General features: G+C 43.5%; 1 protein-coding gene across 2 annotated transcripts in view; it reads right to left on the bottom strand.

Moving 5' to 3' along the window:
- Positions 1 to 2,533: 2,533 nt before the first annotated feature.
- Positions 2,534 to 17,805, bottom strand: part of LOC140535664 (adhesion G protein-coupled receptor L1-like) — a 70,924-nt gene continuing 55,652 nt past the window's right edge. Inside the window, exons 14-26 of one of the 2 annotated variants that reach the window (XM_072657087.1) lie at positions 16,770 to 16,975; positions 16,018 to 16,191; positions 14,641 to 14,850; positions 14,324 to 14,547; positions 13,816 to 13,882; positions 13,305 to 13,396; positions 12,071 to 12,239; positions 11,826 to 11,981; positions 11,588 to 11,681; positions 9,171 to 9,293; positions 8,920 to 8,937; positions 7,095 to 7,446; positions 2,534 to 6,765 (exon numbers count right to left, since the gene is read on the bottom strand). In XM_072657087.1, the coding sequence (XP_072513188.1) occupies positions 6,291 to 6,765; positions 7,095 to 7,446; positions 8,920 to 8,937; positions 9,171 to 9,293; positions 11,588 to 11,681; positions 11,826 to 11,981; positions 12,071 to 12,239; positions 13,305 to 13,396; positions 13,816 to 13,882; positions 14,324 to 14,547; positions 14,641 to 14,850; positions 16,018 to 16,191; positions 16,770 to 16,975 (2,360 nt within the window). In that variant the 3' untranslated portion in view covers positions 2,534 to 6,290. The remainder of the gene's footprint in view (positions 6,766 to 7,094; positions 7,447 to 8,919; positions 8,938 to 9,170; positions 9,294 to 11,587; positions 11,682 to 11,825; positions 11,982 to 12,070; positions 12,240 to 13,304; positions 13,397 to 13,815; positions 13,883 to 14,323; positions 14,548 to 14,640; positions 14,851 to 16,017; positions 16,192 to 16,769; positions 16,976 to 17,805) is intronic. The other variant, XM_072657088.1, reaches the window with a different exon arrangement.

Raw genomic sequence — 17,805 nt, 5'->3', positions numbered from 1 at the left:
GTCTAATGAAATCAAACTAATTAGATGAATAATTCATGCTGTTCGTCTGATTCATTAATCCAAGCATGTGTGTGTGTGTGTGTGTGTGTGTGTGTGTGTGTGTGTGCGTGTGTGTCTTTCTCGTAGCTGGAAATCATTTTCTGAGGCCTTGGTTTACAATGTACACCATGCTCCAGAGAGAGAGAGAGAGAGAGAGAGAGAGAGAGAGAGAGAGAAAGCAAGAGAGAGAGAGAGAGAGAGAGAGAGAGAGAGAGAGAGAGAGAGAGAGACAGAGAGAGAGAGAGAGAAAGCAAGAGAGAGATAGATAGATAGATAGAGAGAGAGACAGAGAGAGAGAGATAGATAGATAGAGAGAGAGAGAGAGAGAGAGAGAGAGAGAGAGAGAGAGAGAGAGAGATTTGGTTCAGTCTGAGGTTATTAAACTATAAATGATGAATTATTAAAGCTCTTTAATTATGATTGTTTATCATTTTGTTTGTTTCTTTTGTTTTCTCCTGTAAAGTTTCAGTTAACTCTGCTCTCCCTGCTGCCGGTTTCGACCAGTTTGAACCAGACTTGTGTCCAGGGAGTCCATCCGGGGGTCACTGTGACTGGACATCAGAGGGTCTTCACTGCATGCTGGACGGTGGGAGTCTTTGTCACTCCTCTGTCCTCCTGACAGTGCGAGTCCCTCGGTTCTTCATCTCGCGGTCGATGTGCTCTTCTCTTTTTTTACCTCACTTGTTGATGTCCAGGCTGTCCAGATCTTGGCCGTGTTCAAGAGCTCTGGTCCAGAACCCCTCCCTCGGCCAGACCGGGTGAGCCCACGGTCAAGCCCACACACCACCTGTCAGCCAGACAACTCTCAGCCCAGCGTCTGTTGACTTTCAGAACTTCCTCTGAAGTTCAGCAACGCATGATTGGCTCTGAAGGCTCACCCTAAAGATAACAGCCTTTCCCAGCCAATTACAAACTAGCTGTTGGATTTCCTAACCAATCACAGCCTGGCTGCTGGGTATCTAAAGTAATAACAGGTAGACCGGGCTTCCACGCGAAGCACAGGGTCTCCAGTCCACCCATTTCCACCCCTGGTTCTAGAGCATGGGACGTTTGTCCAGAGCAGGGACAATGGGACAAACGGGGGAAATCGGCTTTTGCTCACCCTTCGGTTGTTGACCCCTGGTACAGAACCCTTAAATGATGGGAAGTTCTTCAAACATCTAATAGGTTCTTCAGCCTCACAAATCTCTTTTCGATCAGGGTTCTTTAAGGAAACAAAAGTGGTTCTTCTAGAGGATCATCCAACGAACTCTTTGTGGAACCATGAAGTTCTTTAAACATCTGAAAGGTTCTTCACACTCACATATCTCTTTACAGTTGTGGCTCATAAGAGAAATTGGTTCTTCGAAGGCAGGTGAAAGTTCTTCCAACATGTAAAAGATTCTTAAGGGAACCAGAAATGGTTCTTCTTAGGCAGAGCTCTTCAAATCTGTTCCCTTTACGTCCAGTGAGAACAACCTGGATCTCTGTCCAGATTTAAAGACCTCTGTCCTATGGTACTGCTCAGAGAACTTATTGTGGAACCAGTTAAATGATGTGAACACTCTTTTTAAATGTAAAGGGTTTTTAGGGAACCAAAAGTGGTTCTTCAAAGGAATCATTTAAAAAACTGTTTGTGACACTGACTGAATGAGGAGAAATATCTTCAAACATCTGAAAGGTTCTTCACACTTCACATATCTCTTTACAGTTGTGGTTCATAAGAGAACCAAAAGTGGTTCTTCAAAGCCAGAACTCTTCAAATCTGGACCTTAAATGTAGTTTCCAGTCCCGGACTTTGTAATCCTTGGTAGGTGTGACACTACGTGACCAATCAGTTACATCAACTGTTCCCTTCACAGCAAGAACAAAAACCAGGACTGGGAACTTTGAAGACCTCTGTTCTAAGGTACCACTTAAAGAACCTTTTGTGGAACCAGTTAAATGATGTGAAAGTTCTTCCAACATGCAAAAGATTCTTTGGGGAACCAAAAGTGGTTCTTCCAAGGTATCACTAAAAGAACTGTTTGTGGCACCAGTTACATAAAGTTCTTTAAACTTCTGAAAGGTTCTTCACACTTACATATCTCTTTACAATCATGGTTCCTTGGGGAACCCAAAGTTATTCTTCTAAGGCCTTGAATCCAGTTTCCAGTCCCAGACTTTGAGATCCATGGTAGGTGTGACAATTAATTACATCAACTGTTCCTTTAAAGTCTGTTAACAACAACCTGGATCTCTGTCCAGATTTAAAGACATCGGTTCTATCGCACTGCTCAGATAACTATTTTGTGGAACCAGTTACATGATGTGAAGGTTCTTTGGTTCTTTAAGGATCCAAAAAATGGTTCTTCAGTGGTATCACTCAGAGCCCTCTTCGTGACACTGACTTAATGAGGTAAAACTTCTTCAAACATCTAAAAGGTTCCTTTTCGTTTTTTCGATCGTGGTTCTTTAAGGAACCAAAGGTGGTTCTTTTGAGACGTCACTCAAAGAACTGTCGAAAGCATCAGTCTCACATTTGTTCAGTTTTATTTTTTTATACAAAACATTTCTCGTCTTTCTCTTTAACAAAACCCTGTCCTTCTGTCACCCGCTCGGAGAGGAAGAGAGAAAGGAGAGAGAGAGGCGAGAGAGAGCGAGAGAGAGAATAGAGAGTGACAGAGGGAGAGAGAGAAAGAGAGAGAGTGAGAGAGGAAGAGAAGAGACAGCATCATCCAGAGTCTTCTACATATCCTTTAACTTTTTTTTTTTATGATTTCATGATTTTTTTTTCGTCGAGATACAAGAAGCACATCCTCAAACGTTTGTTCTCTGACTTCTATTTACAGGAGATACACGATGAAGAGCCTCCCAATCGCCGCGGCAACGGCAGCATCCACCGCCCAGCCTACGAAGGGTCCGGAAAAGGAGGCGCGGCCTCACAATCAAGCTGATTGTCTGAGGCCTGTGGGTCCGAGGCAATGCACAGGGGTCCAAGCACCTGGAGGTCCAACCACAGAAAGAAAGTTCCTGTGGGTTTTTCTGGGTGGGACCAGAGCAGAACGCTCACACATAGTCCTGGTCATTCCAGCCCCGACCTCTGGTGAAGATGTTTCAGTGAGCGAACACTGAAAGCAAAACAAAGAAAGAAGTGTGTGTGTGTGTGTGTGTGTGTGTGTGTGTAAGAGAGTGTGTTTTCCCTTTAAAAGGATTTTTGGCAATGTTAAAAGTCTTCTTTTTTAAACTGGTGTCTCTGGTAAAGGTGTGTCACATTCTTCTGAAAGGAGCTCAAGACTGGAAACAAATAATCAGACAAACGAAAGGATTCGGACGCAAATCCACCACGCCACCCCGAGAAAGAGAGAGAGAGAGAGAGAGACAGAGAGAGAGAGAGAGAGATAAAGATGGGTGGCTAAAAAGAAAGCTACACACAGGGAGAGTTAGAGAATGGAAGAGTGAGGCCTTCTCCACACATATCCAGATATTTTTGGGAATGAAACTGTCTACACTAACGGCGTTTGTGAGAGAGTCTCAGCCCACATGAGAAAACCAGCACAAGAGAATGCCAGCCCAGACGACCTGATACGATCTCGTAGAATTTTGAGAACTTTGACATTTTGAGAAAAACTTGAGAAGAACACTGGAAAAATAGGAGAGGGGGCAAGGCTGGGTATGGGTGGGATGGGTATGGGTGGGGATGGGTGGGTGAGAGTGAATATGAAAGGCTATGAGTGGACAAGGGTTGGTATGGGTGGGTATGGATGGGTATAGGTAGGTATGGGTGGGTATGAATGGGTATGAGTGAGTATGGATATACTGTGTATTGTTGGCTCTAGATGGGTATATGGGCGAGTATGAGTGGGTATGGGTAGGCATGGGTGGGTATGGGTAGGTATGGGTATGGGTGGGTATAGATGTGTACGGGTGGGTATGGGTTGGTAATGGGTGGGTATGGGTTGGTAATGGGTGGGTATGGGTGGGTATGGGTATGATGTGTATTGTTGGCTCCAGATGGGTATAAATAAGTATGGGTGGGTATGGGTATGATGTGTATTGTTGGCTCCAGATGGGTATAAATAAGTATGGGTGGGTATGAGTGGGTATGGGTGAGTATGAGTGAGTATGGGTAGCTCTGGGTGGGTACAGGTAAGTATGGGTGGGTATAAATGGGTGGGTATAGACAATAGTTGTGTGTACGAGTGGGGAATGAAAAGGCATGGGTGAGTACAGGTGAGGCAGAGGTGGGTATGGATGGGTATGAATAGATAATGGTGGGTATAGATGGGTCAGGGTGGGTATAAGGTATGGGTATGGACGGGTATGAATAGATAAGGTGGGTATAGATGGGTCAGGGTGGGTATAAGGTATAGGTATGGACGGGTATGTGTGATCATGGATATCAGATCATTTCAGAGACTCATTTTAAAGCTCAGTAGATTTTTAATAGAAGATGAAGTTGATACTCCAGGATGCATCATCGGTTACTGTATCACTAAGCTAAACCTGGAATCGTGGCAGCTATACAGGTATCCTGATAACATGGAGATATTATGGTCTGTACTCACGTCCAGGAAATTAGTTCTGAAGATCAGAACTGCAATGACACTGAAAGCAATTTTACTGAGCTGAAACACTGCCCTCATGTGGACGGGAGAGAAAAATATCCCAAAGACTCAAAAAAAAAAAATATCTGTATATGTCTAGACAGGGTCTGAGGACGAGCGAGCGAGCGAGCGAGAGAGAGAGAGAGAGAGAGAGAGAGACAGAGAGAGGGAGATGTAGAATATACAGAGAATACAGGCAGTCAGACCAATATACAGTATACAGAGAAAGAGAGAGAGAGAGAGAGAGAGAGAGTATGAATGGCAGTGAGATGGGCAGGGTGGGTGTTGGGGGTGACCAAGAGACAGAGACACGGAGGAGGAAGCTATCATTATCATCTTCTTCTTCACTGTGTTGTTTGCATCATCATCATCATCATCATCATCACCATCCTCATCATCATCATCATCCTCATCATCACCATCACTGTCAGGTTCTTGGTGGATGTGCTTTTTTAAAGGTGTGTTCACCGTCATTGAGAATGCCTTTGATGTTGGGTAATGTATAATTTAATATTATTAGATGACTGTAATATTATTAACTCACTACTAGATATTTGTTTTTATTTTAAGGACTAATATAAAGTGAAACTGCAGCGAAAACCATAATAATAGTGCTAAAAGAAGTCGAATATTATTTGTAACAGTAATAATTATTTAATAATAATTTAGTATGAAATATAAAAATAATTTATAGTCAAACATTAATTCATTCATTTGTTTATTTTTCCAAATTCAATCAATAAAATACTAGAAATCCATGCCTTTAGCAAAATATGAATAGTGTTTAACAGATAATATACTGAATATTAATAACTGAGATAATATTTCGAAGAATATTTACTATTTGGTATTTTTCTTGAATGTAATTGTTTATTTTCATTTGTTATTTCAAGATTTTTTCTAACCTTGACATCCTTACGTTACACTACATGTCCAAATGTTTGTGGACACCCCTTCAAATCAAGGCATTCAGCTACTTTAAGTTGCATCCATTGCTGACACAGATGTGCAAATGCACAAACACAGCTTGTCTAGTCCCTGTAGAGAAGAAGTACTGCCAATAGAATAGGACTCTCTGGAGCAGATCAACACCATGCTGCCTAATGCCAGGCGTGGGCTAGAGGGGTATAAAGCCCCCCAGCATTGAGGAGCTGAGGAGCAGTGGAAGAACTGTGTTCTCTGGAATGATGGTGGAGGAGCTCCATCCAGTTCTCTTGGGATGGGTTGCCCTCACTAACGCTGAACTTGTCGCTGAATGCAATCAAATCCTCACAGCAATACCCCTACTCCAAAATCTAGTAGAAAGTCTTCTTCCCTGGACATTAGAGACAGTTACTCCAACTTCCGATTTCAGAAGTTACAATGAATGAGCAGGTGTCCCAATACTTTTGTCCATTTAGTGCATATGCTAATATCTGTTACAAGCTTTAGATCCAAAATAAGAATGTTTAGAAAGTGTGTGATCTACTCACTGACCATATTCTCAGAAATTAGCAATACGGTCATTAGTTTGGACATTTCTGACCTGAACTGAAGAGCAAAACCACCAGCAGTATTTCTAAAACACCTGTACAGTACATGATAGCGACGATGATGGTGATGATGATGCTGATGAAGATGATGACGGTGACATCACACCAGCTCTTCCTCCCCCAGATCTCCATGTCCTGGTCACCAGCGCCCTAGTCACAGACTCGTCACCAGTTGCATCTGTCCATCGCCCTCTCCGTGGGCGGGCTCCATCCCCAGCCGAGCCTCCTCATTGGTCCGCCGTGGGGGGGGCTGGTAGAAGGCGGAGACGTGAGCGTGGCGTCCCGTGCTGAAGTAGAGCTCGTCCGGGGGTAGGGCCGAGCGAGGCTCCGTCCCTAACCCCTCGGGGCTGCTGTCGGGATAGGACGAGTCCCTGTCCCTCGCATACAGGGAGGAGGAGTCAGGCCCGGCTCCGCCCACACTGTCTGTGATCTCCGCCGAGAAGCTTTCAGAGTCCTCCTCGCTCTGGTAGAACACAGACTGAGCATGCTCCAGGAGGCGGGGCTTCTCTGGGAGGCGGGGCTTCTCAGGTAGACGGGGCTTCTCCAAAGCCTTGTAGAGTGGCTCGTCCTCATCCTGTGGCGGTGGTGGTGGGGGGCGGGGCAGCGGCCGCTGGGGTGGTTCCCTGTGACTGATGGAGTGGTGAAAATGGAAAATTTGAAAATTAGAATTAATAAAAAAATAATTAATTATCATGAGTAATTGTATAATAAGTATTATGTTTTTATTAATTATTAATTCAGATAATTGCCATTTCTAATATTTTAAATGTAGGCATTTTTATTGAAGCTGTCGCTTGTTTTATTCTGATTTATTACAAAAATATATAATTTATTTACTAATTAATATTTTTTGAAAATATAATATAAATAATATATAATACACATAATTAATTACTAATAATACAAAATAATGACATAAACACAGTTAACCGTTTTTTTCCTGATGATGATGAGCTACCTGTGCCCAATCGTGGAGGAAAGGAAGTCCTGCCGCTCTGCCGGTGGTTCCGCGGTGGTTCCGTAGCGGTCAGTAGCCGGACGCAGGTTGCTCTGGACCAGCTCGGAGATGATCATCTTCTCCAGAGCTGCAGCGTCCGAAAGGTTTCGCCTCATTCCACTGCCCGGAGGCTCCGCCCCTCTGGGTGTCAGAAGGGCGGGGCTAGCATCTCCAGAAACGCCCCCTGCTCCCACGGGGACACCGCCCAGCAGGTCGGAGCTGCCGCCGTGCACGGAGTAGCTGTTGTTGTAGTTTCCGTTGAGACGCACTCCCTCCAACCCGCACGACTCGCGACTACGGGACAGAGTGCCCTCTACAGGACAGACAGAGAAGTGCAGCAGGTTGTTAACGGTGAACTATCCAACATGTCAACATCGGAGCTTTGGGTACAGGCTAAAAGGTGGAAGCAGAGCACTGATAATAACTGCTAACAGCTGCTAACTATGTAGGCTAAGCTCCCATGTTCCTCCAGAGCTAATGGACAGTACCATTCATGAACCAACAGAACTGACCGAAAACACTGAACGATCAATACTTCATTTATTGATTTGTCATTACTGAGATTGAACTAAGATTGAGATAATCTTAGTTCTTGAACAGTTCAGTAAGTTATTGATATTAGATGATACATGACAGCTTCCTTGTTTCGTTAATATTTTTCTGCATTTAGAACCAAAGTTTATTTGTATCCAATTGTAAAAATGTAATAAAATGATCAATAATGTAGTGAGGTATTAAAATTATCAATCTAAAATTTTAATAATTGATCAATAATGTAGTGAGGTATTAAAATGATCAATCTAAAATTTTAATAAATGATAAATAATGTAGTGAGGTATTAAAATGATCAATCTAAAATTTTTAATAAATGATAAATAATGTAGTGAGGTCTTAAAATGATCAACTTAAATTTTAATAAATGATCAATAATGTAGTGAGGTATTAAAAATGATCAATCTAAAATTTTAATAAATGAACAATAAAATAATGAGGTATTAATAATTACCCATTTTAAAAATGAAATAAATTATCAATAATGTAGTGAGGTATTAAAACAATCAATCTAAAAATGTAACTAATAATTAAACACATTATTAATAATGTAATAAGGTACAGTCTTACAAAGGACCAATCAAAAAATGCGGTAAATTCTTGATCATCTAAAAATACAAAACAAAAATAAGAAATGACCAATATAAAAATGCAATAATTTCCTAATAATGTAATAAAGTGTTATAAATCATAAATATAAATATAATAAATTATTAATAATGTAAAACAGTGTTATGAATGAACCATCTAAAATGTAATAAAATCCTAGTAATGTCATTAAATATTAAATTATTGGTGAAAACAGTATTTCATTGATAGTAAAGGTCTTATATTAAATTATTATTATTATTATTATTATTATTATTATTATTTGATCCAGGTTCCCGGGTGTTTCCTAGACTACAGTGCTTGTTCCATACTTCTGGCCTGTAGTGCTGAAATCCCACTAAGTACCAAGACAGCATCACATCAATCACCCTCACGCAGGGTGCAGTGTGTTACAGCAGCAGTCTGAGGACCTGATGGAGCTGATGTTAGCTTTATGAAGTGAGCTGAACACCACTGACACACGGAGCGCAGACACACCCACACCGAGAACAGCAAGCCAATCAGACTGCAGTACACAACTACTGCCATGCACACTTCACAAGCACCACACACAGCGGTGGAGGGGTTCAGTACTAATGCTGGATGAAGTTCTGAAATACATAAATATGACACAGAGGGTCCGTACTTGAGTTTCTGAAGGTTCCTGTAGATCAGAGAGAGAGAGAGGCAGAGAGGCATATATACAGACAGAGAGAGAGAGAGAAAGAGAGAGAGAGAGTGGTAGAGAGACACAGACAAACAGGTAAAGTGAGAAAAACAGGAGGACGGAAAGCCAGAACAGATAAATACAGTAAATACACTCAGCTACGCACTACAGTACACACACACACACACACACACACACACATACACACACACACACATACACACACTGACCAGTGGAGTTGAAGACTGCTGGTGAAGACGGGTTGAAGGTTTCTGCCAAAAGTGTGTTATAGGGGGAGGAGCCAGAGCGAGTCTGCAGCACGGGATTGGCCAGCAGATGATTACCCATAGTTCCTGAGATTCAAATACAATTAAAAGCCGATGAAAATTTCAGCCAATCGTCTTTAAGTCTTACCGATCAATCGCTTTCAATTTATTAATTTATTAATTTAATATTAATTTAGTATTTTGGGGGTCTTTTGAGTCCTTGAGGGTCTTGACGCTTTAGGAGAATCACCCAGTCACAGCAAAATGTGTTTGGAGCTCTGCACTTAGTTTGGAGCTAACTTTAGCCATTAGCCATTAGCCGGTAGCCATTAGATGCTACATGCCGCCTGGTCTGTGACCTCGGTCACCGCCTCTTTTTGAACTGCTGCCAGTGCAGCATCACAATGGTGAGGGAGTGGCGAGGGGAAAGAGCGCCATCTACCCACCCAGAGAGAGCACGGCCAGTTGTGCTCACTCAGGCTCCGGCTGCAGGACCCTAAGCTAAGCTGGCCTTTAATGGTCAAGGTGGTTGCCAAGCTGGTCATCCGCACCCCATACACTACAGTGGCCAGTATAGCGCTTGACCACCATAGTGTGTGATTTCTTTTACATTTGGTGCTTTAGCTGGTCTACCAGCATGACCAAGCTGACTGAGCTGATTGGCCAGTTTGGTCATACTGGTTATACTGGTCATACTGGTAAATGCTGGCTGACTACCTTGGTCAAGTTGTGAACCATTAACCTCAAATGAAAACACGCCTGGTGAAGAGCTAAGGGTGCTCGCCACAGTACACTGAGATTTAGTATTGAACCACACAATTTGGACAAAAGTATCTGGACACTGCTAATTGTTACAGCTCAGTCTCCATACTGGACTGTGTGGTCTGGTGGAGGGAGCGTTCCCATTCAAAGCATTAAAATCATTCCCCCAAGTCTCAAGATACCCAGCAGAGTGGAGCTGGCACGGGTTCGGAGACTGGAGCTCAGAGAGAATGAAACAGACAGATTGACAGATGGACTCTGACATATACAACATTTGGGCAGACAGACAGATGGACAGGCAGGCATACAAACAGTTGGGTGGATGGACAGACGAGCAGACAGACAGACAGAGAGATGTCACTCTAAGAGGAGATCTAATGTCAGCTATAGCAACCGTACGAATCCATTCACTTTCATGTGTGAAGTGTTTTTACAGCCATGAAGCATCAAAGTCCACAAGGGTAGCAGAACCCTTTCTAAAAGCATGAGGAAGAACCACTGAGTGGAACCGAGACTCGAAAAGAGAACGTCCCTAAGAGCACAAGGAAGTACCACTGAGAAGATCTGAGGCTAAAAAGGAGAACCTCTCTAAGAGTATGAAGAAGAACCTCTGAGAAGATCTGAGGCTAAAAAGGAGAACCTCTCTAAGAGTATGAAGAAGAACCTCTGAGAAGATCTGAGGCTAAAAAGGAGAACCTCTCTAAGAGTATGAAGAAGAACCTCTGAGAAGATCTGAGGCTGAAAAGGAGAACCTCTGTAAGAGCATGAGGAAGAACCTCTGAGGAAGAACCAAACCCATCCTCCACTGGGTCACTGTAAAATGACAGTAACGATGAGAGCTCCAACGGTGAGAGCCAACCTGTCTATAATCTGTACCATCTCAGGAAAACCGTCTGCAGATCTACAGATTAATCAATGAGTATGACAGCGACAGGTGGACAGACAGACAGATAGACAGAACAGTAGACAGGTAGCCGAGATAAGACGGAATACCTACACACTATGAACTGTATATATATATACTGTATACAGACAGACAGACAGACAGACAGAAAGATGAAGAGACAGCTAGACAGACAGATGGACAAAGAGATAGACAGACAGATGGTCGGATATACAGATAGACGAAGAGAGACCAACAGATAAAAAGACAGACAGAAAAAACAGATAACAGAGAGAGATAGACAGAGAGAGGGACAGACAGATAAACAGACAGACAGACAGATAAACAGACAGACAGATAGACAGACAGACAGATAAACAGACAGACAGATAGACAGACAGATAAACAGACAGATAAACAGACAGACAGACAGATAAAGCAGACAGACAGATAAACAGACAGACAGACAGATAGACAGACAGACAGATAAACAGACAGACAGATAGATAGACAGACAGACAGATAGACAGACAGACAAGCAGACAGATAGACAGACAGACAGATAAACAGACAGACAGATAGACAGACAGATAAACAGACAGACAGACAGATAAACAGACAGACAGATAAAGCAGACAGACAGATAAACAGAAAGACAGACAGACAGACAAGCAGACAGACAGATAAACAGACAGACAGACAGACAGGCAGGTATTCAGGTAGAGAGGGACGTTACCTCTGTTGAGGGTGGGTGTGTTATTGAGGTCAGCCATGAAGGAAGACTCTGTCTGTCTGCGAACTGTATCATTCCACATCCTCCTGATACGACTCTACACACACACACACACACACACACACACACACACACACAGGTTAGGGCAAGTAATAGCTCACCTTTATTTTAGAGGTCACTGTGCTGCTAGTCTTTAAGGGGATGCTCTGAGTGTGTGTGTGTGTGTGTGTGTGTGTGTTACCTGTCTGTGTGCGGGGGCGTGTCTGGATTGGCCGCCGCTGTAGTAGCGGTTGTTGCCCCTGTGGGCGGAGCTCTTGAGGGAACCGTGGGATCCAGCAGAAGAGGAGTGACCACAGCAGGATGATTGACGGAAGCATTTACCATACTCCTTCTGAACCTGAGCGGTCATCATCAACAATAATCAATAATCAATAATCAGATCAGATAACAGCTGCCTGATGTGGCGGCGTGGAGCTGAACACACACCTTCTTCTGCAGAGCGCAGTGGAAGATGAAGATGAAGAGGCCGTGCAGGGCGTTGAAGGAGGTGAAGAGGTAGGCCATCACCACACTGTTCTCATTAATGAAGAGCAGCCCGAAGATCCACGTCAGAGTGACCAACAGCAGCAGAGTGACCGAACTGACCGTCCAGCACCTACAGAGAGAGAGAGAGAGACAGAGAGAGAGAGAGAGAGAGAGGGAGAGAGAGAGACAGAGAGAGAGACAGAGAGAGGGAGAGAGAGAGAGAGACAGAGAGACAGAGAGAGAGAGAGACAGAGAGAGAGAGAGAGAGAGACAGAGAGAGAGAGAGACAGAGAGAGACAGAGAGAGAGAGACAGAGAGAGAGAGACAGAGAGACAGAGAGAGAGAGAGAGAGAGACAGAGAGAGAGAGAGGGAGAGAGACAGAGAGAGAGACAGAGAGAGAGAGAGAGACAGAGAGAGAGAGAGGGAGAGAGACAGAGAGAGAGACAGAGAGAGAGAGAGAGAGAGAGAGAGAGAGAGAGAGAGAGAGAGAAAAGAAATAAGAAACCTGAAGATTTCAAACTTTTAAAAAATACTGCAGAAACAAACATACTGTATACTGTAAACCAAATCTCATGCCAGAGAAAGAGAGAGAACAAAAAAGAGAAGGATACAAGAAAGAAAAAAGAAAGAAAGATAAAAGAAAGAAAAAAGAAAGAAGAGAAGGAAAGATAAAAGAAAGAAAAAAGAAAGAAAGATAAAAGAAAGAAGAGAAGGAAAGATAAAAGAAAGATAAAAGACAGTAAGATACATAAAAAAGGATAATAAAAGAAAAAAGAAAGTTAAAAAAAGAAAAAATAGAAAAAAGACAAAAGAAAGATAAAAAACAATGATAAAAGAAATTAAAAGAAAGTAAGATACATGAAAAAAGAACGACAAAAGAAAAAAGAAAGAGATAAAGGAATGATAAAAGAAAGGAAGATAAGAGAAAAAAGAAAGATAAAAGAAAGAAAGAACAATAAAAGAAAAAAAGAAAAAGATAAAAGAAAGAGTGATGAGAATGATAAAAGAAAGATAAAAAAATCAAAGAAAACTAGAAAGAAAAAGAAAGAAAAGGTTGTGTATCTCTCTCCCTCTTTATCCCAGCACTCTCTCTTTGTCTCGCTTTCTCTGGTAGTTGTGCTTCTCCACCCCCCCCAACACAGTATCAGACACTGGACCCCCTGGTGACCCCCCTGGTGACCCTGATGTTCATACTTGATGTTGTCGAAGCGACTGGAGTCGGGTTTGAGGACGGTGGAGTGGCGGATCATCCTGTGCACAGTGATGACCAGGACTGCCAGGTTCAGCTACGGGTCACACACAGAGATCACATATGAGCTCACACACTCTCTCACACACACACACACACTCACACACACACACACAGCACTATACAGACGTCTTATTCACGCTCAACAACTGTTTATACACTCCATGGACAAAAGTACAGGGTTCGAGGGGTACAAAGCCACCAGCATTGAGCTGTGGAGCAGTGGAATGATCTTGTTACTGAATGCAATCAAATCCTCACAGCAAGTCTCCATAATCCATAATCTTTCTCTCTGTACAGTAGAGACAGTTACTCCAATAGAAGCAGGATCAGGTCTTTCTAACATCCTCGATTTCAGAAGAAACCGTGAACGAGCAGGTGTCCCAATACTTTTGTCCACCCAGTGTATGTAAACACCCTCTCCTCCTATTGGCTAATGGTCTAACTGTAGCTTACCAGGATAACCAGGGAGACCGGCCCAATAAACATCCAGACGAAGTAGTTATCCACGCGGAGCCAGCACCTGCACAACACAACACACGGGTTAACGCCCAAATGGCCCTGAGCGAAAGATTGAAGAAGTGGGCGGGGCATCAGAAGGTTGCCGGTTTGATCCCCTGGACTGGCAGGAATTGGACAGTGCCTTCTCCTCCCTGAATTTTTTTTCACAACTGAGGTGCCCTTCAGAAGGCCACCTAACCCACCTAACCTGAGGGTAGCTGTCCACCACTCTGCAGAGCACTTTATTAGGAACACTGGTAGACCTCCCCCATTCGGGTGGAGGTGGTGTAATGGTGCGAATTGGGAACTGCTTTCTGGGCACAGGTTTAAGATCTGAACCGGAACCGGCTGGTGTCATCATTTCAACATGGGTCAGAACCTAAGGGGAACATCGCCAACATCTCGTGGAATACATGCCATTAGCTTTAGCTACAGCTATAGACTGCCATTAGTTTACGCTCACGCTCGAGGGCTGCCACCGTAGCTCCTGTAGTCGATGGCGACGGAGATGGCCACCACCAGCAGGGGGAAGCCGTAAGCGGAGAGGTAATAATACTTCCTGCGGGACGTCTCGCTCTCAAACACCTCCACCAGAAGAACATAGAGCTGCACGGCTTCAACACACAGCCAGCAGAACACGGACAGCAGGAAGAAATGGAGGAACCCGGCCAGAACCGGACACACCACCTAGAGACACACGGACCGATTTAACCAGGCTTTCCTGAAAGCTGTGATCGCATGTGTGTGTGTGTGTGTGTGTGTGTTAGTGTGTGTACTTACAGTGTAGTGTTTGTTCTCCATGCAGATGAGGAAGAGGAGCTGGGAGATGAAGAGTGTGAGGCACAGGTTCTTGTGGATGGTGGTGCGGTCACTCTGGAGACCCCTCAGACAGCAGAAGGTAGAAATACACAAAGCCAAACACACCAGAGAAATGACCATCCCGACCCAGGTGATCACGAAGAGGATTAGACCCTGGACTCCTCCGGGGTACTGAGTGAGAGAGAGAGAGAGAGATTGAGAGAGAGACCCTGTATAGGGGTGTAAAATGAGGCACTGATGAGCCAAAACATAATGACCGCCCTTAAATCAAGGTAACAGTGCTGGGACTATGGAGCTTTGCAGGAGCTGTCAGTGTAACGCTGAGTCACATTAGTGTCAAATCCGGTAGTATTACTCTACCCCTCAGCCCACATGCTGCTCCACCTTCAGATCAGTATGTTAATGTGCACCTTCTACAGAATGATTTAAAGGATCTGCTGGACTGTCCAGGTGCCAGACACCATCTTAAAAAAAAGGTCTTGTAGAGATGAGAAGCTGTTTTGATGGTACAGGCAGGAGTCAAAGCATATCAAAGAGGTGGTCCTAAAGAAAAGAATGATAAAAGAAAGACAAAAGAAAAAAAGAGAAAAGAAAAGAGAGTGATGAAAGAAAGATAAAGTAAGAAGGATAAAAGAAAAATGAACGATAAAAGAAAGAAAAAAGAAAAAAAAAAGAGAATGATGAAAGAAAGATAAAGTAAGAAAGATAAAAGAAAAATGAAAGATAAAAGAAAGAAAAAAGAAAAAATGTGAAAAGAAAAGAGAATGATGAAATAGAGATAAAAGAAAAAAAGAATCATAGAAGAAAAAAGAATGTTACGGATGATAAGCAAGGAAGATAAAAGAAAGAAATATAAAAGAAAAGGAATGATAAAAAGAAAGATAAAAGAAAGATAAAAGACAAAGAAATGATAAAACAAAGAAAAAACAAAGAAAGATTCAAGAAAAAAAGATAAAAGAAAGACAAAAGAAAGAAAGATCAAAGAAAAAAGGAATAATAAATGAAAGAAAAAAGAAAGAAAAAAGATAAAGAAAAAAAAGAAAGATCAAATAAAAAAGAAACAGAAAAGAAAAAAGACCAATAAAAGAAAGAAAGATAAAAAAAGAAAGATAAAAAAATGAGAATGATAACAGAAAGATAAAAGAAAAAAGGAAGAATAATCTCTCTCCCTCTTCATCCCTGCACCCTCTCTTTCTCCTTGTGTTGATGGTACATGCAGGACCCAAAGCATATTAGAGAGGTGGTCCTAAAGTTTTGGCTTATCTGTGCATATCTGTGCATATCTGTATATAGCAGGTACACAAGGACAGAGTGTGTAACGTGTGTGTAAAGACTCACGGCGGGTTGCTGGTGGTTCATCAGCAGGGCGAAGTTGGTGAGGTGTGAGCAGGAGCAGGTGGTGTGTGTGTTGTTGGTGTGAACCAGCTTGCAGCCCTGGGATGACCACTGCCCGGTCATCGAGCGCTCCGAATAGTTCCAGAAAGAACAGTTCGGACTGAAGTGGTTCTCCAACTGTGGAACACACACACATATTAACACGCAGTCACACACACACACACAGCATTAATATACTGTTTGGACAAAAGTATTGGGACGCTTGCTGTTACTCCTGAAATCAAGGGTATTAAAAAGAGCTGAACCTGCTTGTGTTGGAGTAACTGTCTCTACTGTCCAGAGAAGAAGACTTTCTACTAGATTCTGGAGGAGCATTGCTGTGAGGATTTGACTGCATTCAGCGACAAGTGTGTAAGTGAGGTCAGGATGTTGGATGATGATGATCACCACCCCACCTCATCTGGATGGAGCTCCTCCACCATCATTCCAGAGAACACAGTTCTTCCACTGCTCCACAGCTCAATGCTGGGGGGCTTTATACCCCTCTAGTCCACGCCTGGCATTAGGCAGCATGAAGCCGATAGGGTCATGATGCTGATCTGCTCCAGAGAGTCCTATTCTATTGGCAGTACTTCTTCTCTACAGGGACTAGACAAGCTGTGTGTGCATTTGCACATCTCTGTCAGCAACGGATGCAACCTGTCCACAAACATTTGGACATATAGTGTGGTTCTATAGTGATAGTGTGTGTGTACCTGTAGGTGTCGGAGTGTGAAGGTGACCGGTTCGGTCAGGAACACACGGCTGGACTCTTTATTCATGGAGGCGGAGATTACGTGTGAATTGACCGCCAGTTTCCGCCCCCCTGGCTTTAGCTCCGCCTCCATCTTCACTGTGGCGTTTTGGGTGGACAGGAAAGAGCCGAGATTCTTATAGAGAGCGAAGACCACCTTTACCTGACCTGCAGAGACGCAACACACCTGGATCACAGTCACGTTCAAGAAAACACACCCTGGCATTAAGCATTCCTCGGTTGCTTTGGAAACAGTTGCTAATGACACATTATGCTAATGAAGCCATTCAAACCAGTGGCCAGCATTAGCATCGTGGCTAATGTCAGCGCTAGCCGGTTCAGGACACACACCCCACCAGCGCAGAGACAAAGGCACGTATGGAAGCTACCGGGTGCCCCCGTGCTGTTACCACGGCAACCACCAGGACAGTGACCATGGCGAACGTAACTGTGGGGACTGTTACCATGACAACTGAAACCTTCCGATCCACTTACCTGTGGGGTGTAGAGTAACCGAGAGAGAGAGAGAGAGAGAGAGAGAGAGAGAGAGAGAGAGACACACACAGAAAGAGACACAGAGAGAGAGAGACAGAGAGAGAGACAGAGAGAGACAGAGCGAGAGAGAGAGAGAGAGAGAGACACACACACAGAAAGAGACACAGAGAGAGAGAGAGAGAGAGACAGAGAGAGAGACACAGAAAGAGACACAGAGAGAGAGAGACACACAGACACAGAGAGACACAGAGAGAGAGACACAGAGAGAGACACAGAGAGAGACACAGAGAGAGAAAGACAGAGAGAGAGACAGAGAGAGACAGATAGAGACAGAAAGAGAGAGACACAGGGAGAGACATAGAGAGAAAGAGACAGATAGAGACAGAGAAAGAGAGAGACAGAGAGAGAGACAGATAGAGACAGAGAAAGAGAGAGAGAGAGACACAGGGAGAGACACAGAGAGAAAGAGACAGATAGAGACAGAGAAAGAGAGAGACACAGAG

Source organism: Salminus brasiliensis, chromosome 15 (assembly GCF_030463535.1).
Source record: "Salminus brasiliensis chromosome 15, fSalBra1.hap2, whole genome shotgun sequence".
NCBI classification, from domain to species: Eukaryota; Metazoa; Chordata; class Actinopteri; order Characiformes; family Bryconidae; genus Salminus; species Salminus brasiliensis.
This window is presented reverse-complemented; position numbering and strand designations above follow the sequence as displayed.